Source organism: Formica exsecta, unplaced genomic scaffold (assembly GCF_003651465.1).
Source record: "Formica exsecta isolate Colony F162 unplaced genomic scaffold, ASM365146v1 scaffold201, whole genome shotgun sequence".
Taxonomy (NCBI): domain Eukaryota; kingdom Metazoa; phylum Arthropoda; class Insecta; order Hymenoptera; family Formicidae; genus Formica; species Formica exsecta.
The window spans coordinates 2,783,647-2,808,757 of NW_021849308.1; the positions used below are offsets into that span (position 1 = coordinate 2,783,647).

The window sequence follows — 25,111 nt, forward strand, 5'->3', positions numbered from 1 at the left end:
AGAGCGGTTTATGGACAAAAATTTTCAGTGAATATTATTATTAAATTTGATTTAAATTATTTAATAAGATATTTAGGAGCTAAAAAATAGTATTGGCAATTTTCAAAGTTATCTCTTTTGTGTTTTTTAGCACTAAAAAGTTTTAATATTTTACAAGAAATTATAATTATCAATTTATATACGAAAGAATCATGCTATCTAGCTTCTACTCTACAATGGAAGTTGAGGATTTAATTTTTTTTTGCATTAAAAATTATTTTTTACATTCATTTCTTTGATGCATCAACTAGCAAGTACTCTAATTGATTAAATTAATTATAATACGAGAGTTTTCTTCGTATTCTATTTCTAACTCGCATGTCATTTTTGGCATTACATAACGGCTCATCGGGTAGGAGGACGCAACCGTTCCGTAGCGCGTCAAAAATAGGTTGGTAGGCTGTTCTTATATGGTTCGGCGGGGGTAATTTGACCCACTGCTTCCACCAGCGAGTTCTTCAATCGTCGAATTGGTGGGGGTTGCCGTCTATCTCTCGAAATAGAATAATATTTTTGAACTAGGTACGCACGCGGTGTACTTTATGTCTACGGTTGGTATTAACCCAGATTTCGCGTTTTGCATATTTAAAGAATGGACCAAATACTAATTGTAGCAAGGAATATCACGCAGATGCTTAATCACGGAATAATCTTGTCGTTAACGTCTGCTTATCAACGAACACGTTCCTGAAGATTTTTCATTGCTGTATTTAAAGAATATGTAAAAAATATTAATCTCTTTGTCGAAAAGGGGCAGAATTCGCCTTCTCTATTTACGATGATGATGGCACCAACGTCATCGACGCGGTTGACCTTGGCAACGTCCTTCGCGCGTTGAACTTGAACCCCACAAACGCAACCATCGAGAAACTGGGCGGCACGAAGAAGAAGGGCGAGAAAAAATTGAAACTCGACGAATTCCTGCCCATCTTTAGCCAGTGCAAAAAAGACAAGGAACAGGGTTGCTACGAGGACTTCCTTGAATGTTTGAAGCTGTACGACAAACAGGAAAACGGAATGATGCTGGGCGCAGAACTGTCTCACACACTTTTGTCACTTGGTATGTGAGAGATCCACTCTTTCAAAGACAATTATTTAAAATATGAGAGAAAAGAGAGAGAGATCACAATTATAATTTGCGTTATATTATGACAAGTATATTTTAATTTGACCCACTGCTTCCACCAGCGAGTTCTTCAATCGTCGAATTGGTGGGGGTTGCCGTCTATCTCTCGAAATAGAATAATATTTTTGAACTAGGTACGCACGCGGTGTACTTTATGTCTACGGTTGGTATTAACCCAGATTTCGCGTTTTGCATATTTAAAGAATGGACCAAATACTAATTGTAGCAAGGAATATCACGCAGATGCTTAATCACGGAATAATCTTGTCGTTAACGTCTGCTTATCAACGAACACGTTCCTGAAGATTTTTCATTGCTGTATTTAAAGAATATGTAAAAAATATTAATCTCTTTGTCGAAAAGGGGCAGAATTCGCCTTCTCTATTTACGATGATGATGGCACCAACGTCATCGACGCGGTTGACCTTGGCAACGTCCTTCGCGCGTTGAACTTGAACCCCACAAACGCAACCATCGAGAAACTGGGCGGCACGAAGAAGAAGGGCGAGAAAAAATTGAAACTCGACGAATTCCTGCCCATCTTTAGCCAGTGCAAAAAAGACAAGGAACAGGGTTGCTACGAGGACTTCCTTGAATGTTTGAAGCTGTACGACAAACAGGAAAACGGAATGATGCTGGGCGCAGAACTGTCTCACACACTTTTGTCACTTGGTATGTGAGAGATCCACTCTTTCAAAGACAATTATTTAAAATATGAGAGAAAAGAGAGAGAGATCACAATTATAATTTGCGTTATATTATGACAAGTATATTTTACTTTTATACATATAAAATACACAATATTCTGTATAATAAAGGTTTTTTTAAAATAAATAATCTAGTCAAATGATAAACATATACACATATATTAAGATAAAATAGTCTCTCTCTGTGCTTAGTTTTATTATAAGTTAAAAATAAAAAAATTAAAAGGTAATTTAATCTAAATAATCGCATATTGTAGGTGAGCGTCTCAACGACGCAGAATGCGAAACTGTACTAAAGGATTGCATGGACCCAGAGGACGATGACGGTTTCATCCCTTATGCCCGTAAGTATCACAGATTGTTACGAACCGAAAATATGTCCCCCAAGACAAAGGAGAGTGTTAAATCATCTGCATCCGTGAGTTACGTTGAGATATAGAGCACGTTAGTTTGATGAAAAAACATTGAAACCCCTATCTATTTTGTAAGATCCCTAAGTCCAGTTCGTTATTAGAATTAGAAACCCCCCATGTAAATAAAAGATACAGTTTAAAAACCCTCCGATTCGTGATATGACTCCCCCTCATAACTTCTAGCATCGTGAAGAAATCCCCCGGAGATTCGACTTGTTCCCTCCCTATCATTTGACTCTTCCACATTTTTGTGTTTCACAGCCTTCTTGAAGAAGATGATGGTGCCATTGTAAACGGTCAAGGTGTTATCGAGACAAAAATTATCCATCGTGAGTACATCCTGTAGAAGTCCATGCTTATCAGTTACTTATTCGCTTCTTGTTCGTCTATTTCTCTCTCTGTCTTTTTGTCTCTCTGTCTTTTTGTCTCTGTGTCTTTTTGTCTCTCTGTCCATATTTATTAACATCGTTTCGTTCACCTTTTCTCGTTGAACATATTCCAGAATTTATAGGACGCAACGTTGCAGCTCACAACAGGGATGCTGAAATCGATAACCCGCTTTTCGCGAAAGACTTGCTCGCGCACGGGGTCGATCACCTGACGAGATCATTGAAGCAAAAATTACATAGAATAAAATGACTCAAGTTATGCCCATAAAAACAAATTATAATATACGTTAAACAAAATTTTTTATGATATCTTTTATATTGAATTTTTAAACATGATTTTTAAGTTTTTATTCATTTGAATTTTGTTATTTTCAGTTGTATTAAAAAATTTAATTATTTATATAAATTATATATTTAATTAAGAACGCATTCTATACATAAATTATATAATTGTTTTTATATACATATATTTTTACACTATAAAAATAATGTTTAACCTTTGAATTTTTTTGCTCAATTTTGTATGCAAATTATTAATGCTTATTATTATCTATATGTCTATCGCTTCTATATCTATCGCTTTTGCTATTGAAAAGAACAAACATGGCAGTACAAACTCGTAAGCATTGACTGCCAACTAAATATTATACGCATTTGCGGTTTTACGCAGACTAATTTTCAATGTTTACTTTTAAATATATGTACGTTTATCGTCTCTATGAAAAATATGCTTAATCACGTGTCGATACATTTGCCATTTTGTCTGTTCAAAGATATGCTTTAACAATTCTACTTTGTTCGCAGAGTTCCTTCGTAGACTATGTGAGAGGGCAGCCGCTGGTAACGATGAGTAGTAGAATGACCACCGTCAACATTTATTCACATAAACGAAGGACACACTCGCCATAATATTCGCTCGTTGCATTCGTCACACCGTTGCATTCATCCCCCTATTTGATCATATACATCACGCGATCACGCAAAAACCCACAATTTGACAACTTACACGTAAACAACAATGATCCTGGAATCAGCATTGTCGAGACAAGCATTTTAAGGGAAAGGGAAGCAGCAAAGAAGGAAAATCCACGCAAACATATCGAGTACAAAAAAAAAACAACATTTTATCTCGAACGCAGCATCGTTTTATTCGATTCGATTTCACACATTGTTGCGATACAAACATTTACTTAAACTCATAAAAGGCAAAATGTCTTAATATAACAACATTATGTACAAAGTCGAATAAAACGGTCAATGTTAATTTACTTCTTACTGTTACTGTAATAAATCTTTCCTCTCAAACTGTCAAAGAGGATTAAAAGCCGCCCATTGTGTATTATTATTTAGAAAAAAAATATCCTATCTATAATATACAATATTTTTTGAAATATTGTACATAATATATTCTCTTTTTTAATATAATATTTATAAATTTTAATTAACAATTTATACACGTATTGTAAGATCTAAGATATTTATTGCAAGATTGAAAATATAAAAGATCCTCAGATTAACATAAAGAGATCTTTAGTAGTATTGCTATTATGTATAACTATTTTGGTCTGACATTTTCTTGCTCTACTTAAGCAATCGCGTGAGAAACATGATAGACAATAAAGTATGTCACTGTTGAAATCTATTTAAGAACTGCAATATAAGACATTGAATCACGTCTTTCCTTTATTGGACAAATCACGTTATGTAATAATATAATCACTTTTTTCTAGATTTTTCATATACGATATTACTCTCGAATATTGATTATACAGAAAATCTTTTTATCAAAATTATTTTCAAAAAACTCATAAATTATATATTGCTAGACATAATTTAATTATTTCGAAAATATCTTCTTAAGCTCTAAAAGATAAAATTAAAATTAATAAAAATGATTTCTATGCATAACTATGAGTTTTATAATTTGGATAAAATTTGTATTTAAAGTCTGAAATAATAGAAAAATAATAAATTTTATATATCGTTTACATTTTATATAATATAATTCACAGCTTATACAAAGTTGAGTTCAAAGACAGTCCATGCCGGCTAAATATCATAAAATAAAAAAAGTCGCTGATCCAGCCTAAAAAAACAACATTTTATCTCGAACGCAGCATCGTTTTATTCGATTCGATTTCACACATTGTTGCGATACAAACATTTACTTAAACTCATAAAAGGCAAAATGTCTTAATATAACAACATTATGTACAAAGTCGAATAAAACGGTCAATGTTAATTTACTTCTTACTGTTACTGTAATAAATCTTTCCTCTCAAACTGTCAAAGAGGATTAAAAGCCGCCCATTGTGTATTATTATTTAGAAAAAAAATATCCTATCTATAATATACAATATTTTTTGAAATATTGTACATAATATATTCTCTTTTTTAATATAATATTTATAAATTTTAATTAACAATTTATACACGTATTGTAAGATCTAAGATATTTATTGCAAGATTGAAAATATAAAAGATCCTCAGATTAACATAAAGAGATCTTTAGTAGTATTGCTATTATGTATAACTATTTTGGTCTGACATTTTCTTGCTCTACTTAAGCAATCGCGTGAGAAACATGATAGACAATAAAGTATGTCACTGTTGAAATCTATTTAAGAACTGCAATATAAGACATTGAATCACGTCTTTCCTTTATTGGACAAATCACGTTATGTAATAATATAATCACTTTTTTCTAGATTTTTCATATACGATATTACTCTCGAATATTGATTATACAGAAAATCTTTTTATCAAAATTATTTTCAAAAAACTCATAAATTATATTGCTAGACATAATTTAATTATTTCGAAAATATCTTCTTAAGCTCTAAAAGATAAAATTAAAATTAATAAAAATGATTTCTATGCATAACTATGAGTTTTATAATTTGGATAAAATTTGTATTTAAAGTCTGAAATAATAGAAAAATAATAAATTTTATATATCGTTTACATTTTATATAATATAATTCACAGCTTATACAAAGTTGAGTTCAAAGACAGTCCATGCCGGCTAAATATCATAAAATAAAAAAAGTCGCTGATCCAGCCTATCGTGGCGCACACATCTCTCCTCAGCATCTCCAACGAACGGGAGAGCCGTTCGATCGATAAATCGCGCGCGCTGCCACCAAGCGCAAATTTCAATCGCGCACGATCTCTCTCGTCATCTTCGTCACCTACCTGATGATACGGAGTGTGTTTATCGTGGGTGGACGGATACGACGCGTTGGTTCGTACGCGCTCGGCAGACTTCGCTTACAGGGACAGAGGCAGGCGTGGGGCCTCCGTACGGTCCCGGCAAGCCGGTGGCGGTGGCGGTCGAACCAGTCAGTTCAAACGCGTCGTAAGCGCCGCGTGCGTTTCGAGTCTCCCGTATTGCGGATACATCATTGTCGCACAACTCGTTCTTCGCATATTTCTTTATCACGTACGCGTGTACATCGGACGGGTTACGTCGTCAGCACAACGCGCGCGCGCGCGACGTGCTTGACACGGGCTTAGACGCGACGAAGTGCGGCAAAAAAAAATAGAAAACAAATCCCTCCGACAAGTGTTAGACGCTCTAACGACCACCGCCTAGATCGTCGAGGATGACTGATGTCCAGATGAATCCGGACGGCAGGCTGCAACATGACGCGCAGCAAACAGGTTGGTATCCTCCGGACCCTCACGCGGTTCCTCCGCGTCATCTTCGCGCGGCGACGTTTATTTTCGCGACCGACAACCTTTGAGGTCACAGTGGTCCACGGATGCCGCTGGTCGAGGCAGCGCGCGCGCGTTCCGCCATTTTGACCCGCGTAGAGATGAGATCTAATCTTGTGAAAAAAATTACTCATTGTGTCGACACGCCATTGATTTTCTCACGCGATTATTAAAATGAGTTTGTATGTCGACGAAACAAAACACTCTCCTGATTCGTCGAGCGATCCATCCGAGCGCGATTGCGAAAGACGCGCGAGTACTCTATCAGAGACAATCGGCGATTAATAAATGATTTGATGTCATCTTTTCTTTTACATACATTGAAATTGAAACATAATTAAATGCTGTTTTATTAAATGTCTTGCCAAAGACTAGAGTTATCATAAAAAACGAAAATCGTATAAAATGTTTGTATTCGTATAAAACATCTGTAAAGAAAAATAACTTTTCGTCACAAACACAATATTTAAATTGAATCTTTTGGAAATTAGCCAACACAGATTAAACATTTTCTGTTTATTTGCTGAAAACGTTTTGCCTTTGTTTTTGTCAATTTATATCGAGTTGACGCAGGCTATAAATGCTTGAATTTTTTGCATCGTAATACGCATATCATGCATATTAAATCACAAAAAAACTGTGTTCATAAGATTACATCGGTAAATGTAATTTGTCACGGATAAAACATTCTGTTTGAAATAATATACATTCCAGTGTTTTTTCCGATTTTTGATCAAACAAAAATCTCGCGGATGTACAAAATATTTACTTTATTTACATTTTTAAATTATTTTATATATTATTGCATATTATAATTTTTATTTTTTTATAAAAAATATCGCGGTACAACACGCGATAATACAATAACTTGTAATCATTATATGAAGAAGAAAGATATATATATCATGTTGCTTTTTACTTTTATTATATTGCAAACGATATATACTGAAATTTAATTCCGCTACTTACCAACGGCAACAAGCACTTCCATTCATCGTTGACAAAACGGACGTGCAACATCTGACGAAAATAATATGTATCGATGAATGAGAGGTATTTTTATTAAAAGCGATACACGTTAAAAGCATGTAAAATCGGTAGGAAGAAATTCATATTTATCAATTTGTAAACAGAAAATCGTAATAAAATAGTAATAATATTATACATATCGAGATTTCGCTGATTTTATTGTAAAAGATAAAATAAATTTTTATAATAGAGTATATAAGCTTATTGTGCATTTAACATTTTATTTCACAGAATCGCATATGTTATGCATAATATGCTTACTTATATAAATACATAAACGACGGCATCAAATACTTTTCCACAATTGTGCTTACGTCAAAAAATTGAATTTATGATATGTTTGAAGAAGAAGATACTATTGTACTTACGAATCGCATGAAAAATGTAAGATATTACATGGAATATCTGCGCGTTTGTCGGCATTAATTATTGAGAGATGCTATATGGGAATGCTGTATGGGAACCAACACGAAGTATCGTTACGACATTTGCATAAATTCATGAGAAAGACTGTACGATGGCTTCAATGGCGGGGGCATTATACTCGGAACGATGAGAAAATCTAGAGCTGTATGAGATTGGAAAGCTTTCATTAACCACTACTGTTAGTCTTAACCGTGGTCTTCCCTGTATGTTAATACACGATTAACGCTTTCTGCTGGAGGGATCAATCGCGCGATATGGAAATCGTCGCATGTGCGACCGCAAGAGAAAGTGCATATTCGGTTTCGTTTATTATCGTTGGCGCACATAGAAAAGTTTGACAGCAGTCTCGTTTGTATTTATTGCCGTACCTGGCACCGGTGTACCCGACGAACTTTTCTTCATTATTACCTAAAACGTCGCGGCTGATCTGACATTTATGCCGATCCGACATTTACGGCTAATATGATATTTTTTTTTCGATGATAGCAAAACGATCATTAAAAGTGAAAAAAAATTATATTCCAAAAATGTCACGTGCATCATATTCGGGATATTTTAAAACTTAAACGCTCTATATACATCGAGGAAGCAACTAGGCCTCGCAATTATCAAGCGGTCTGGCGATGCTCGTTTCCGCAATTTACTAAATAAATCAGAACCAACCCACGTTAAATAGGTCCTCAAGGTCTTGATGATGAGTAACGATCGCGTGAGTTCTTTCCGTACGTCGCGAATCTTTATTTGAGAACGCCGGTATCTATCGTAACTCGTCGACTTATCGCGATGTAAACATTATAATAAAGATCAAAATTTCGTGTAACGGATCGCCGAACTCCGGCATCTTCGCTTCTTCGCGGCAAACGGAGCAGAAAAAACTGCATGAGAAAAAAGTTTATCGGTCAATTAGTAATTTAATGAGCGGCAATGAGCTAACGATGTCTCGTGGGTGTGTAACTGCCACAATTGTCAAGACTCGTCTCCGATGACGGTTACGATCGGGGCTTTTAATTGGATGACCGTGGCAATCTCGAAAGAAACGATGCTTCGGGCAGCCAGGCATCCGCTATTTGTCCACCACTTCCGGATATGGTCAGATTCAGAGGGGATTTTGCAGTTGTCCCAATTACAACACAGATGATATCCAAGGGCGTTTCATTAAACTGACACATTTCGGATTTTCCGAAATAAAGCATCTACATTCTATTTTCGCGAAAAATATTACGCGTATAAAAATAGAATATACACATGTCTTTTTTATTGTATAAACTTATAACTATACTTAAATTATTTTATTAGTAATATTTTCCGCAGCAAAAATTTGATTAGGGGATTAAATCGTAATAACATTATAAAGGAATAATCTTTATTGCAATCTCAATTTGCGTGACAAGCGCTAATCTAATGATAGTATCAGTACTCCGCATTGCTTGTTTGGTTCCTTCGTCACTAATCGTTACACTTGGGAATTAATGGCTCGTAACCAGGCGACGCGAGTGTGTGGAGTTAACGCGCGAATACTTAGCGCAGTTACGTGAATACTTAACGTTAGGCGAGATCAAGGCTCCACTCGTTACCCACGTCCCGCTTTGGGTCCTAACGCTAGTCATTACATGAAATATGCGTCGTATATTTGTGGAGTCCAACGCGCTTTATATTCTTTCTTTTGAGATAAAAAACTGTTTTTATTCGATCAACATAAGATTTTATTATTTAACTTAATTGTTTCCCCGATGCAATTGAATCGTTCGCTTCTCCCAGCAAGATGTCAAAATACGGAAATGAAGTACCTGTTGCGAAAAGTGCGATGGAATCTGACCACGATTCAACATCGGTTAATTTCACGCGAGCTCCGATAACGCGCTATCCGATGGGAGCACGATGCATGCGATGGCAGCCGGCTGATCTTCGACACACGCGTTTCGAGCACGCTATTACAATTATCCTATACAATTATCCGGCCTCGACGAGCCACGGGATGAAAAAGTTGAGCAAACTCGCATAGATTATGCCTCGCCTGGCGCACAGTATCGACCAAACTCACCGCGAAACATCGCAACGACCTGCCGCAAATTGCGAAATGCCGGCATGCCAACGTCGGCCTTATTAGCGGGATCATCTTCGTCTTATTGGCAGTCTTCCGCACGTAAGATTCAGCGACCGGTTGGACGCTGTCTTCTGTTGCGAAGAAAGCGCTTTCCAGCACAGCTAAACAGATGCCTGTAGCGGAATTCAGTAACTTGTTATCGACAGTTTTCGGTATCGGTTCAGCGACCGGTTGGACGCTGTCTTCTGTCGCGAAGAAAGCGCTTTCCAGCACGGCTAAACAGATGCCTGATTGATTTCATCTAACGATCCCATCGATAACGGAGGAATCGAATAAAGCAGCGTGGAGTGCTGATAGCATCATCAGATTAAAGTTTGTCGTGCAAATTGAGATAGCAATAAGTATTATTTCTTTGTAATATTATCATGATTTAATTTTTTAAATTATTTTTTTATTTTATAGATTATAGATTACCATACTCCTAATAAATAAATTAAATGATCAAGTTTATAAAAGATGTATATATTCTATTTTTATATGTGTAACATTTTCGAGAATTGCATATAAATATTCTATTTTGGAAAATTAGATTTATCCGTCAGCAATCGTAGGGACGTAGGGTTTATTTTACGATGGAGCCCCATCAACTAGCGTAACGTTCGCGAGAACTCGGCTACTTAAGCAATGCTCCAGTTAATAATGTCAATATCTGGCTATAATAACGCATGTCATTTAGCACAAAATTACAAAGTCTATTATTTATGCGTGCTTTAAGAGAAAGTATTGCATTGAAAAGACTAATATTGAATATCTTCAACTTTTTCTCATTTAAATTGCAGATTAAAAAACACAAAATACAAGGTGTATGTTTTGAAAGCGTAAATATTTATTTACATATATATAGTCATATATTTATATTTATATATGTATAATTTACATAATCTACTTGATATATCTTACATACACATATAATATTTACTATATAAAGAAGGCTATTTATGAAAGATAATTTATTTGTAGTGAAAAAGATTATAGAAAATTTTTATAGTACGATTGTGTATACTCACTAATTTCCAATGACTAATAGCTATGGTTTATTAATAAATATGCAATAATCGATAGTATAAAATAATTCGATGTGTTACATTTGCGTCAAGGATGTGCAGAACAACATACCTGTCTACCTGCATAAACAGGCAAAACGCACGCAGCGATAACAGTTCAAGCGCTCACGGTAATGATTACGTCAACTTTAAAATTATATCTCGCGACATAATCGCCGGAACAGTTCGCGCAGATAAACGAGCATGCAATAGATAGAGTGCCTCGTAATGCACGCCGACCGATCTGTCAATGAGCGCAAGGTAGTTTGTTTATCTCGAAATAAATTGTAGCAACCTTCATCAAGCTAATGCTTATTAGGGACGCCGAATAGCACACGTACGTCATAAAAATAATACCTCCTCCGTATAATCCACCTACATATTTGTCTAAGAAAACAAATCTCATATATTAATCTCACTGATCTTACGACTAATTAATTAAAGGATCCGTGAGAGTACACTACAGTTGTAAATCAATTAATAAGAAAAAAAATTATAAAAAATAGATAAATAAAGTTGACAATAAGGATTTTATCTACTTGATAATACAGACAGAAATTTTATATTGTAGATATTTATATCTATGGACACAAAATAGAATGTAAAGTGACAGCAATAACGTAGCCAGTAGATGTGATGTCATTTAGATTAACTTTAGTCATAGTAATCGATGATGTCATATCTTGTACATGAAAGCTGTATAAGTGGCTGAAGGCGCGACATTATTTGTTTATTTGGGTTTCACGCTTTTAACACGGATATATATGATTATAAATAGGTGCTTATTTAATATTCGTAATGTTGGCGTCCATAAAAAACAAGGAAGTCATAAAGAGCTGATCAAACTGCATGTTTATCCGATCGAAATTCGTATGTTTGTGCGTCACGAAAAAAAAAAAATGTATTTGTATGAAATATACGCGCGCATATATTATGAATCAAAGGTTCTGTTGAATATTAACTTGGCTCTTAAGCACAGGTGCAACATGATTAGCTATCATCTGTGAAAAACAAAGATTCAAATAGATTCAAAAATTGAAATTTCTGTTTTCTGAAGAATTCTATTTTCATATGGGTATCATATATGAGATTTTTATTTATTTGTTTTAAATATTTAAATATTTATATGTACATAATTTTGTAAAGCAATATGTATAAATATCTTTTCTACGTATAATAATGTAAATAATTTTTATTCACCGAATCTTACGCAGATGCTAATAATTTACTTGTTTTTTTTTTTTGTGGATAATAAATATTTTAGAACAATAACCAAGAATAATCTTATCTTCCTCGCGCGAATAAACTTTGGTACGAACTTCTAGCAAGCGTGTCTAAACTCAGGAAGGCAAACTTTTCTTGCATTGAAAATGCAGTACGTTGGCGTCAATATACCCTTCCGTAACGCACGTTGGTAAGGGTAAAGGGAGCGCGTAGTCATACAAAGGCTGAGTAAAGGACGAGGGTAGAGAACCCTAGGAGGGGTTTGTGCCGGAGAAGTAGACGGGAATCGATAATAAAACGGCACGGTGACGCGCAGCATCCGTGCTACAACAGAGCCGGTTTGCGTCGGACGTTTAACATTTGCTGGATTGCACCTTTTCAAAAACGAAGACACACGAGAAATTTTAAATCAAAAATTGTATAAAATTTATCGGCGTAAAAGATGCGTATTGATAATAAAATTATTTAAATTGAAAAAGAGAGAAAAATGCTTGAAAATTACTTACACTTATAATTTTATACGAAACCATTTTCATGGAGTATCGGAAAAAAACTGCAACAAAACAAGATAATAAAATATAAACGTGTAACATTTAAGCTGATAACGTGTGCTCTCTTACACAAAAAAAAAAAATAGAGAGAAATCTTTGTGATCGTCTTAAACGTGTGTTAAAGTAAAAAAGAATGACGTTTTGATTAGATATCATGTAATGCGCAAAACCGCCATCTAATTGTCCTCTGTCATTGTTAAACGATTCGACGTCGTTCATAATGCGCCTAATGAGACGAGTCGCAGTAGAGCGACAGTGATCGCCTTTAATTTGCTCGAAACGATCGGTGGGGCACATCCGCCCGTGGCAATCGTCATTATTATTCTGTGTCTCGAGATATCGAGGTGTGACCGATTGTCTGCGTAGGATTGTCATTGCACGATATCGTCTTACCGATAATTTTACAAGCGACTAATGGACCAGATCGTCGTCCCGATCGCATAATTGCTCATGCCTTATTGGCGTAATCGGCTATCGCGAGCTATTTGGTGTGTGAAAAAACTCTCGGCTCAATTAACGATCATTGCTATCCTCGATCGATATACGTTTTTGTGCAAACATAAAATTTATTAATGGTATGACGAAGAAAATTACAAGGAAGCTATTTTTATTCAACTTTTTTCATGAAATATTTCCATTTGTGACCGATGTTATATGAAACAGATGTAATTCAAGAAATTACATATAATTATGTATTATGTAATGACAATAAATATTCACCAAGTATAGTTTAAAAATTACGCATGCCATTATTTACGAAAAATTAGAACAATAATTATCAAATTTATTACAAGTTAAATGTTAATATAACTTTAAATGTTAATAAAACTTTAAATTATCCATATAATTAGACAAGAAACGTTTGTGCAACCCATGCGAAGAATGCGGATAAAGAAAGAGAGAGAGAGAGAGAAAGAAAGGGAAAAAATGCGTGCGTGAGTGAGTGCGTGCATGCTTGCCTGATTGCATGACTGCGTCTTCACGTAATACTGTCGAACCCAACGGCTTTAAACAAGTACCTACCAATCTACCGATCCACACGCCAAGAATAGCAGCGTGTCACCTTTTCGTTATCCACTGACTAATTTTCAACATGTATACCTGTGTGTGTTTGTATGTGCACAATATAAATATAGTATCGTGTTTACCAATTGCATGATCCATCGTCTAATCACTGTTTTCACTGTGATTTGTCTGAAAATATTATTGTAAAGAATTTTACTAAAATGTTGGGAAGAAAGTTACAACACATTCCACCAGATCCAGATAAATACACAAAATTTTTTTAGATACATAGAAATTTTTAAAATATAATGTTGATATATATATTAGATATATCTTCTTTTCTCAGTTGTATTTTTGATATACATTAAACAACAGGACTCTAAAATATTGAATCACACACACATTATAAAATAATTTAATAATATTAATAAAACAGAACATTTCAAATACGTGTACGATAAATATGCAAAATAAGTATGGTTACATGAAGGTTTCAGGCTAACAATAAGATTTCGATAATTAAGGTTTTAAAAGATACAGCTAGAGAGAAAACATATGACATGATCGGTAAACGCAGTGTTCGTGTAATTATATTAATTATATACTTAAGATCTTTATCGTATATTTAATAATAAGTAATGTTGATATTATATTTTAAAAATTCTCACGCACAAAGAAACGTCTACAACCAAGCTTCTCGAGAACGATTATATATAAAATTGCCGTGTGTCACCAGAATATAAAAAGATTGCTGTCACACAGAGACCACTGTTCTAGATATTCATGGAAATGATCTCTCTAGTGAATCCAGACACAGCAAAAAAAATTTATTCAACTTATTATTTAATCGAAAAGGAGAAATTGATAGCATCATTGAAATAAAAGATTCACGATACCTAAAATAATATTGAAACATGATACAACCGTGATAAAACGTTAAAATATTACAGAAATTATTGTTTTTTTTTTTTATCAGACAAGTCGCGAGAATGTCTAAAGATTACGCAATATTCATGTTTGTTGGTCTGCTGAGGGAAGCCCGAGCACGGAGATATTAATTTTGCAGTCCGCCTTGGCTTACCATATAATAAATATCAATGACGAGCTTTGTGTGGCCATGCTGCGCTTATAGGGGTAAGAGACAGCCGAGACTATCGATCCTCATCGATATAAGAGGCTGTTCGTTTGTACGCTTCAAGAGGGGACCTTGCAGGGCTTCCGTCGGGGTAGATTAGCGCTCTTCGAGTGAACACAAGGCTGCTCGGAACTCTTATACACGAAAGGAGAAACTATTTTCTTCCTTCATTCTCATCTTTTGAAGCGATTTATATTTTTCAGCGCGTAAATTTTGATGAAACTATATGTAAGAAATTACGCGAGACTATTGTAAAAGAATATTAGAACAAGATAAGTAAAAGTAAAACACAAAGAGAATTGCTTATTATATTAAATATAATTAACGTAATTATATTATTATAAAATATTTTCTTAATTGTAATATTAATCGTAAAAATTATTGTATTTATGAAAATTGTAACAAATATTCCACCAAATAATATAAATTCCTTTAGATCAAATAATATACATATATATACATGTATATATAATTAAAATTGATGATAAAATTAAATATATCGACGAGCTTAAAAATATTATATATTTATGACACATTTTTTTATTTTAAAATAAAATAGTTTGCATATTTATTTTTTTGGTTAATAGTTCATATATTTACAGAAAAGAGTTATTCGATAAATCTATTAATGCTTCCGGTAACTAATGATACAGGTATCAAACGTGAAAGTTCATGATAACCGAAAGCTTTACACTCTGTCGGTATCGTGCCACCTGCTTTACTCGACAGATACGTGTTTTAAACATTTGAGTTTGTCGCAAGTCGAGCTTTCCTACCGAAGAATAGTTAGAAATTTCATTATTGAAAGCCTCGTTCCACCAACGGTATGTTAATGTCGTTATACCATATGTGGCTTTGGTTATTCACCCAAAAACCAATAACTTCCGCAAGAGAAATTGTAAAATTAATTTCGTGTACTATATGAATATTAATGATCAAACTTTCCCACACGGTAACTCGTTCCATTCAGAAAATGAATTTCTACTTGAATCTTGCATATTGCATGTGTTGTGTAGGCTGTATTGTGTACAAGTTATAACCTAAATCTCTTTCTCAAGCATACTAAACGTCTAATTTCTTATATTTATATATATAGATGCAAAAAAGATTATAATTTGTTTGAAATGACAATAACAGAAATGGATAGAAAATACTAGAATTTATAGTTAGTAAACAGTCGTATAGTTTATTTTATTATTTTACTAATACACTATTATTCCGTAGTTAACAGAACCTGGTTTCACTTTATATTTGTTTGTACTCGTGCAGTTATTAATTGCAAACGATCGATCCTGCGTGACAAGATGGTGCAAACCAACTCTGGAAATTTCATGCGATCGTTCATTTTGACGACGCTGACTGTCATGCAATTGAAGGGCTAAATCGCTATGTAGCAAAACTTTTGTTCCTTCGTCATGTATCACTGACAGGCACAGATTTATTATATAATCATCAATCCTAAAAATATATATTTCAGGTGTATATCTAAAATATATTTGCATTAAAAAGCAATAGTCACATAAAATTACAACGCATATTTCCCTTGATTCATAAATATTATTTTTATTTTAAAAGTTGATATATATATATATATATATATATATATATATATATATATATATATAACAAATTTCTATATATTAAAAAGTAGCGTTTTCGAAGCTTCATTTGCTAATGCTGTTTAAAAAAGTCACATACGTTGCTCATAAGGATAGACAATATACATATGATGGGGAAATTCTCTGTGTTGTACTACTAGGTCACTATAATCATATATATGTTATAACTATATGCATTGTGTGGATAAATGATTTCCTTCCTACTAACACTTCTCTGTCGTGCGCTTGGCATCGATTTCTTAACCACGGCATTAAACATCATGCTAATTTCGCACGGCGTTTAACAACCGTCAAATTCTACACTCGCGCGTCTCGGCGATTTTACTTTACTGGCGAGGTCAATTCGTGATTGAGCGATTCATTTTTTTACGCGTCTTTTTTTCATTCACGTTATCGCCAAACATCAGTTCGACGAATTCTGAAGAATAATGTGAAAAATTTTTCTTCCAGGTAAGGGCAACAAGGTGAAACCTATACGTTCCTTCGGGGCGTACGTCATAGTACGAGCCAGCACCGAAGCAAAAAATCTCGTCTCGTTCTTCCCTCGAGAAAAACAGATAAACGCATCTCGGCGGAGAGAGGAAGCGCCGCCGATCGATCTCTCGTTCACGTTTCCGCCGACGAGATGCGGCGACTTCGAGACGCGACTGCACGCGCGGAGTCTGCTCGCCGATAGCATCGTGGGTATCCACGTCGAGGCCTGGAAGGCCAAATGAATGGTCAGACTGTTCTCAAAGCGGAGAAAAGTTCGGCATGTGAGCGAATACCGACCTGTCGTGCGATAGCGCTAAGACGAGGTAATACGGCGCGATGAAAGATCGAATCAGGGAAGTTACGCCAGCAACGTCTCGCGAATATTCAAAGACTTCAAGTATCCTTAATCGTTGATGATCAGAGGAGCTCTGCCACGTCATAATCGGCTTTCAAGTAGTTATGCCGTAATACATACGCATTTTAATGTCACTTTCGAGAAACTGCGAATATAAAATAATCATTTAATAATAGACTCGAAATTCTGTAATTTTGTTCACAGTATAAATTTATATTACATCGAAATATTCTTGTCTCCTTACCAAGAAATTTTATATCTAGATGAGAAACTTTTTCGATGCAAGAAAGAAAGTTATCCAATTATTTGAGAATTTAACACAAAATTTAAATTTTGAAACAACACATGCAAATTTACGAATATGCCACAGATGTTTCCAACGTTTGAGAAAAAAAAAACCCGTCATATTATTGAACAATATTATGTAAACTATGGCTCTCTTTTTTAAAATTAATTTGTGAAAATATATAAAATTTTCCTTTAAGTAATTTGGCTATTTGAAAAATACATCGTAATTTTATTGTTTTTACGATATTTTTCAATGCAATTGTTACTTATCGCTCAATTAAATGATAAATTTTTTCTGCTAAAACTTCATTATTAACGATATCGTAAATACCGAGATTGTTCGTCAAAAAATAACACAGAAAGAGATGCCTGTGTTTTAGAGTTTTCTCTATCCCGTATATGAGCTCCTCCCATCTCGACGAATATACGAAAGCAACCGTACCCGGCACATTAAGGTAATAACATCGGGAATTGGAGTGGCTGGTATACGAGGGTGTGTCTCACGCCAGCAAGTATTACTAACTGGCAGAAAATAAACGTAACGCACACCGAGGCTTGCCTCGGCATGACAAAGCTCGGCGGTAATCGAAAGTTCGAAATGTGTTTATATGCATTCTCCAGAATGCTCTGGAAGATGACGAACATTTCTTACAATGACATAATTCTCAAACAAGTTTCTTATCAAATGGAAACTTAAGAGAAAAGTTAAAATAGAAGTAAATAGCTTAGCGTAATGTGGCTTTTACTTATTTGTAATTCCTTTATTTGTAACCACGGGACCAGCGCAACATCGTTGTTGGAACACATCCTAATCGTTGAAAGATTTGGCACGCTTGCTTTATCGAACACAAATTCGCGAGAGGCGACGTGCAGTCCGCGGTGAATGTCCTCTGCAGAAACGCGTATAATTAAGACGTTTTTAGGATTGGCAATGTTCCGGAAAACTCTATATAATAGTATTGTATGTGCGATAACTCTTTGCGCACGAAGCCATATTAAATGAAGACGCGTGCAAGAATTTAAATAAAAATTAAGTTTCCGCGTCTACACGCGACTTTGGAAGTCTATACGCGCGAGAGAAATCTTTCCATGATGTTGTACGTGGAAACTCTTGTCTACGACCTGCCTGGAGATGCATCAGTCCTGCGCATACGCGTAAAGTCTCTCGAGGGCCGTGTTATTTTAGAAAACTGCGTAGAAAACCCGATCACGCGCGCGAGAAGCTACATAATTTATCGATAGATTGTCTCTCCCGCAAGTCTAGCTTGATATTATATATATATATATATATAGTAGACAAGCATCGTTGAATAGTAGTGCGCAGGGTAAGCTTGCGTCCCCAACTGGGCGTTGGAGCGCAGGAGCAGAGGCACGGCAGGACAAACGGACGGCAACGGTCCGTAGAACGTGCCAACCGAGGGTTGTACCTCGCTGAAGACGCTCCTACGCGAGTATTGCGCGAGCTTAGTGACTCACGAGCCAACGTAGACTGAGGTGGCTAGGGCGAAATCGACGGCACCCAGGTAAGCCGACTATTCTCCCTATCGGGACCAGACTGCAAACATCATCGACGAGTCTAGAAATGTCGTAGAATCTACCGTAGAATTCTCATCCGCTCCGGCACTCTTCTCTCTTCGTGTCCGTTCACATTCGGTTAATTTTACTCGCGTGTCTGGAGGATCGTCGCTGTCGTTTCGCCGAGACAGCGAAAACTCCGTTTTGTCTCCTTCTCGCGTCTCCCCTTTTCTTAATGGAACTCCCTGGATTCGGATGTCTAATTTAGACACGAAACTAGCATCTAATCTCTCAAAAATACAATCGGTATTTGATTTAATTAGAAAATTTACCGAGGATTCGAAAAAGAATGGAATGAAACGGTAATGACCGCGTGTAACTTTCCGATCCGTAGATGAGGCTAAACGACACAAAGACTTTTTGTCTGCGACCAAAAATTGATTGATACCGATTTGTGGGTGTTTTAAAGCCTAAATAGACTTGTATTAAAAATGACGTAAGTTTATCGTGTGCGAGAGTCTCCTCTCCTTAAGCAATACGAGCCGCTGTCGCATAGCTTGTTCGATCATCATAGTAATTACCGGCGCCGATTCGTCATCTCAAAGAACGAAAGAACATAGCTTCTTGCAATGTAGTCTTTGCTGTTCAGTAAATTGTTCCTAATCGACCACTTTATATGCGGATTCAGATTAATAGTTCAATCACCCACCGTAGAGGTAATCTTCGTAGACATGCTACGCACGTAGAACATTACGCATTATGTAACTACAAGTAATTACACGTACGATAGATACTGTTGCCGCAAGAAACATTGATTGATATATTAGCGTAAAAGACACTTTGCTCTAAAAGGCACTTTTTCATATTTTCATGCATACTATAATCATATTATAGAATTATTATACAAAAATATTACATTTTGAAACAGCTCAAAACATAAAAATTCCCATGACATGTTAGTGTATACAATCAATATATTCGCGTTTTTTTATTGTACTTGTTACTTAATTATGTATTCAGAAACGTAGCGATTGCCGTGGAAACACGATAACTTTAACGACACAACGGAAGTTTCTAGAAAATAAAGAAAGAATATATATATATATGGAGAGTGATGATGAAAGATGATAATAATTCAGTATTTTCGACAGAACTGAAAGCTCATTTACTTTCATCCATCTGCAGCAGTAACTTTTCTAACGTAATAATACCTTGTAATACATGCGATACAAGATTTAAGATAACGATAAATATATTAATTATTAAATAAAAAATAATTAAGTTTAGAAAAAATAATTTATAAATATATTTAATGAAGAATAATCATAATAATCATATTAATCAAAATATATTTGTATCGAGAAATACGTGTATTAATGAAAACGTAGAAAGATTGAATTTCTATGTTTGATAAGATTGGTACTTTGTATAAAAAACGCAAAGTTCTCTTTACGCAAAAAGCTCTAGCTCTCGTTTTTCGCGAGTAAACAAAAGAGTTCGCTCAATAAAAGCGTTCTAAACTATTATGGAGAGGCACCATTAAAGCGCTGTACCAGGTATACCTACGAACGGAATTTTTTTCGAAAATCAATTTCGATCATTGATTATCGACCAGTACCAGTCTCTCTGTTGGCACTCGGGTCCTTTTCAATCCAATGCTTCTTTCGTGACTTAACCGACACGCACACGTATCATTACTATTGCCACCTCGAGATCGTTAATCTCATGATCGTCCTTGTTCCTTGTTTTTCTCATCGTGGAATAAATTATATTACGCTTTCTCAATTCGCGTCGAGTCGGAAACAGAAATTTCACTCTTTGCCAAAGACGATTAATTACACAAGAGATCTTGATCAAGCCGCTTTTTATTACTGCATTTGTTTTGTACTACTTTAGCGCTGTCACTATATTCGCCAGTTTACCGCTTATCAATACCTGGATAAAGCGATATCTCAAATACGACATATCGTCCGTACAAAATAATCAACTTTAAACTTTAATGCGCGATATCCGCTACGTGAATCTCGTTCGCGAAACGTTCGTAAGGCGAATAAATGGGTTAACATCCAGGAAGTGTTGCTGCGCTATCGATAAACCGACACACGTGACAATCGCACATTGCTACCTGTCGCAGGTGATTCGAAGATGCTGCTCTGCGATAAATCCACTTCGTCCGCGACAAACTATACCTATGGTGGTGCATTACCGCCCTTGTCATTAACTGTCGTTACCCCCGATATGTCTTTTTGTTTTGCCGAGGTATCGCTCGTTAAATTTAGATAACGCATGCAATGAATTCTAACTTTGCTTCCATACGAATAGAATAACATTTTTATACGATTTTTTATTTTATATTATCGAGAAACATGTGCGTTAATCAAATCGAATAATAATAGTTTTATAATGCATGATATGTTGCATAAACGGGCGTAAAATAAAGTATAATTAACTGAGCCATCCGCATCCCCCTAGAGAGAGATGACTCAGCGTAAAATAGTACAATGTGAAAAATGCGAATATATATAGAACAAGTAATTTATTATACAAATGTGTCATACTTTTGTGTCGTTATATTTTTTATTTAAGCGTGATCTAATCACTCAAAAAAGTGGTATTGCAACTACAGCAAAAATTTTCTGGGTGCGCAAAATTAACTGAGGTACATAAATGATTAGCAAATACTGTGATATCGCATATGTTTCGCATTTAATCAATCTAAGTGACAGAGACAGAATTTATATCTGAACTGTTTGTGAAATTTAGAAAGAATGTTTTTCTGTGGCGCCTATCCATGTTAAGGCCAATCATACTTGTTATAAAGTTTGGCTGTGGTACACAAAAAAAATTAGCGGCAAGAAACAAATGAATATAAAATCCTCACATCTAACATATTTGTATAACGCGCCCAATCTATCTAGCTTTTTTAAACAATTTCTCTCAATTTTTCGATGCTGCAGTTATAATTGGCAGTTATATTTCTCACAAAGATCGTTCTAGCTGTAGTATCGAAACTCATATTTATCCAATGCAGTGATTAACATTTGGCAATGGGACCTAAATTTTCTAGAAGATATTATTAGAATATTGCTGCTATAAATTCTATATGTAACAGACAATATTCTAACAGATACAAAAAATAGCGATAAAGTTTTGTTGTGACACCTAGAAATCTACCTATATCAGCAAGACATTTTTTTGAGTGAAATTATTTTCTTTCCGTCCATTTAAATTGATCACGTAACGTCACGCTATTTATAGAACATTGAAACATCGGACTGTTACAATAGCGATGCAATAACAAATGAATACTTTTTCTCATCGTTAGTAGCAATTAAAGCAATAAGTTCCGATGACGCGTCGCGCGATGCACCGAAAGTAAATTTGAAGGTAATAATGCGAGCCAAGTTCCCTTTTTATCGCCGCGCGAGAAGCCTCGCGATGGAAAATTGCATCGTGTTACTTGCCATTCGATGACCTGAATGTAGGTCCCTTAGAATACATGCATTGCGTGAGTCTGGTATCGATCGCGTGTAATCGACAAAAAATCTCAAAATTAGCGCATGCATGTCTCGCGCGCGAATCGTCCTCCTTCGCGAGAAAAAAAAATAGAGAACGGCACATCGCTAACAAATGAATTGTTTCGTGCCTAACATTCTGTGGTTAACCGAACCAATCTTTTTCATATTTTAATCAAACGCAATAAACTTCTCGACAAGTTTTGTGAAACTTTGCTGTTCGCGTTGATAATGTATTATATAGTGAGAAGAAATTAATACTGTTTGCAATTAGTTTTGTTAATGAATAATAGTAATTAATTTTAATATCTTCAAAAATTATTTATTATTTGATCAAAAATAAATAAATCGTGAATAAAATATATTAAAGGCATTTATAAAATAGTATCACAAGAGCTTCCTCCTTTAAGTAAAACACACTTTATTTTTTAGTTCAGATGTTGATGCTTTTATAACAATTCTTAATTATCTCCTGTAGTTAATGTATTATCACTGATACGACCGATATGTCATCGATTAATTTAACGATTAGTTGCGCAACTTGTAGCAACGCATTAAATGCAACCTTCCACCTTTGATAAAATTCTATTTTCCTCAACTTTGGCGCTAATAGGAAGGTTATCTCGTGCTGCCTCGATATCGCATCCACAATCGCTTCTTTAATTAAAAGCTAGTCGAAGTTGCGCCCTTCCTCCTGAAATTGAGGCCGATCTGGTCATTCGAGCGTCGCATAGACAAATTCTCTTCACAGGGAGTCCTCTGCGTTCATTTAAACGTCAGCTTAGCCGTATTACACATGACGCATCTTTCTGTATATATACACGTGAATGATGAAGTCGAACACGCTCACCGAGTCGGATCAATAACTTCAGGAATGAGCACTTGTCGGCTACGCGCACGGAGCAGCCTGTTTCTGGTCTAATGTCGGAAACGAAAGCGGAAGTGGCTGTCATGCTTAGAAATTCCACCGGACGTTTTCTCGTGACACTTTTCGCGCAAATCTGCAAACCTAGGAAAAGAAACGTTCGCGTTTACCTCGAGAGACAGCTCAAATTTCACTCTTATCTGCGATAAAAGAACAGACACTGTAATAAAACTTCAAGCGACAACTTTGAGGATTCAATACGCCTTTAATTCTGAACTAATTTTGTCTTAATTTTGTCAAAGTTCAAGTTATATTTTATGCAATAATGAAATACATGAAAAACACATTTTAAAAGAAAAATATTGAAGGTTTTTCGATAATTGGTCTCTAGATCTGAATTTTTATATAATTTGAAATAATCAAGATTGTCGGTCACAAAGTAAGATAAACAATCTAACAGAACTAATTGCTTTCGCTAGTGCAGTTATTTCTAACGATCCAATAATACTTTGGCCACATGTTCGTCGTGATAGAGTTCGCACGAAATTCCCACCATATAGAGATTCCTATCCGAAGACAGCATACAATATAGACAAAGATATGAAAATATATATTTTAAGCCGCGGTATGTTTTCTAAGCACTTTCATCTTCTTTAAAAAAAAAGAATGAAATAAAAGATCATATAAATGCGCATATTGATGAAGGGTGATGCCAAAATGTCTGGAGATTGTGCAACAAGGTTGAAAAACATGGTTAAAATTCAATGAAGTATATACGTTATAAACCTGCTTTTTATTTAATTGTGTATGATATCATCGGGCACTCTTAGGCCACTATACTTTATGCGTGCAAAAGGTTATTTTAAAGCTTATTTTATGTCTCCGACCGACTTAATTACTCGCAGACGGTGACGTGACTGACCGCAAGTAATTCGAATCACTCTCTAACAACTCGCATGCTATAAAATGAAAGTGATATTCAGAGCCACATTTTGTAAAAGCTTTTATCTCAATTAACAAATTATTTCAGTTATTCTAGAAAAGAATTTTTAATTATTTTACTTAGAAATTATTTACAAGAATACGTTTTATATTTTTATATAAACGGTTTATATTTTACTTATATGGTTTATATCAAATATATGATTCATTAGATTTATATCTGTTTAAATTGGTTTTCTTTTTTTATCGGAAAGATTATGATTTTTTTTAAACAAATTTATAAAAAAATATATCTTTTACGTAAGTAAACAATTGCTTGTGTAAAAAAATTATTTTATTTATACAAACTGCACTTTCTTTATAATAAGTAAAATCACATGACAACGTTCCATGTGTTTACACAAAAATGATGAAACTTCAAGAAAAAGGTCAATAGTCCAGTAAAATAGTATCTGAAAATGGCAAAACGGATAGACAAGCCAATTTTTTGAGGGTGAGTAGAAGGTCATAGGAGATGCCCGAATTCACAAAGTTCCAACAAAATTTCCCTGTGCGTCGGCGGCCATCTTCAAAATAGGAGTAAGTTTGGATATCTCGACTCCTATTGGTCGAATTTTTTTCCTTTTTTTT

The 25,111-nt window shown here is 35.0% G+C and overlaps 2 protein-coding genes across 3 annotated transcripts in view; both read left to right on the plus strand.

Moving 5' to 3' along the window:
- Positions 1 to 4,003, plus strand: part of LOC115234650 (myosin light chain alkali) — a 4,862-nt gene extending 859 nt beyond the window's left edge. The window contains exons 3-6 of one of the 2 annotated variants that reach the window (XM_029805871.1): positions 791 to 1,099; positions 2,130 to 2,216; positions 2,547 to 2,614; positions 3,479 to 4,003. In XM_029805871.1, coding sequence (XP_029661731.1) covers positions 791 to 1,099; positions 2,130 to 2,216; positions 2,547 to 2,578 — 428 coding nt within the window. In that variant the 3' untranslated portion in view covers positions 2,579 to 2,614; positions 3,479 to 4,003. The remainder of the gene's footprint in view (positions 1 to 790; positions 1,100 to 2,129; positions 2,217 to 2,546; positions 2,615 to 3,478) is intronic. The other variant, XM_029805870.1, reaches the window with a different exon arrangement.
- Positions 4,004 to 5,802: 1,799 nt separating this feature from the next.
- LOC115234646 (microtubule-associated protein tau) overlaps positions 5,803 to 25,111 on the plus strand; it is a 46,536-nt gene continuing 27,227 nt past the window's right edge. Inside the window, exon 1 of the mRNA XM_029805864.1 lies at positions 5,803 to 6,337. Within this exon, the coding sequence (XP_029661724.1) occupies positions 6,320 to 6,337 (18 nt within the window). The 5' untranslated portion in view covers positions 5,803 to 6,319. The remainder of the gene's footprint in view (positions 6,338 to 25,111) is intronic.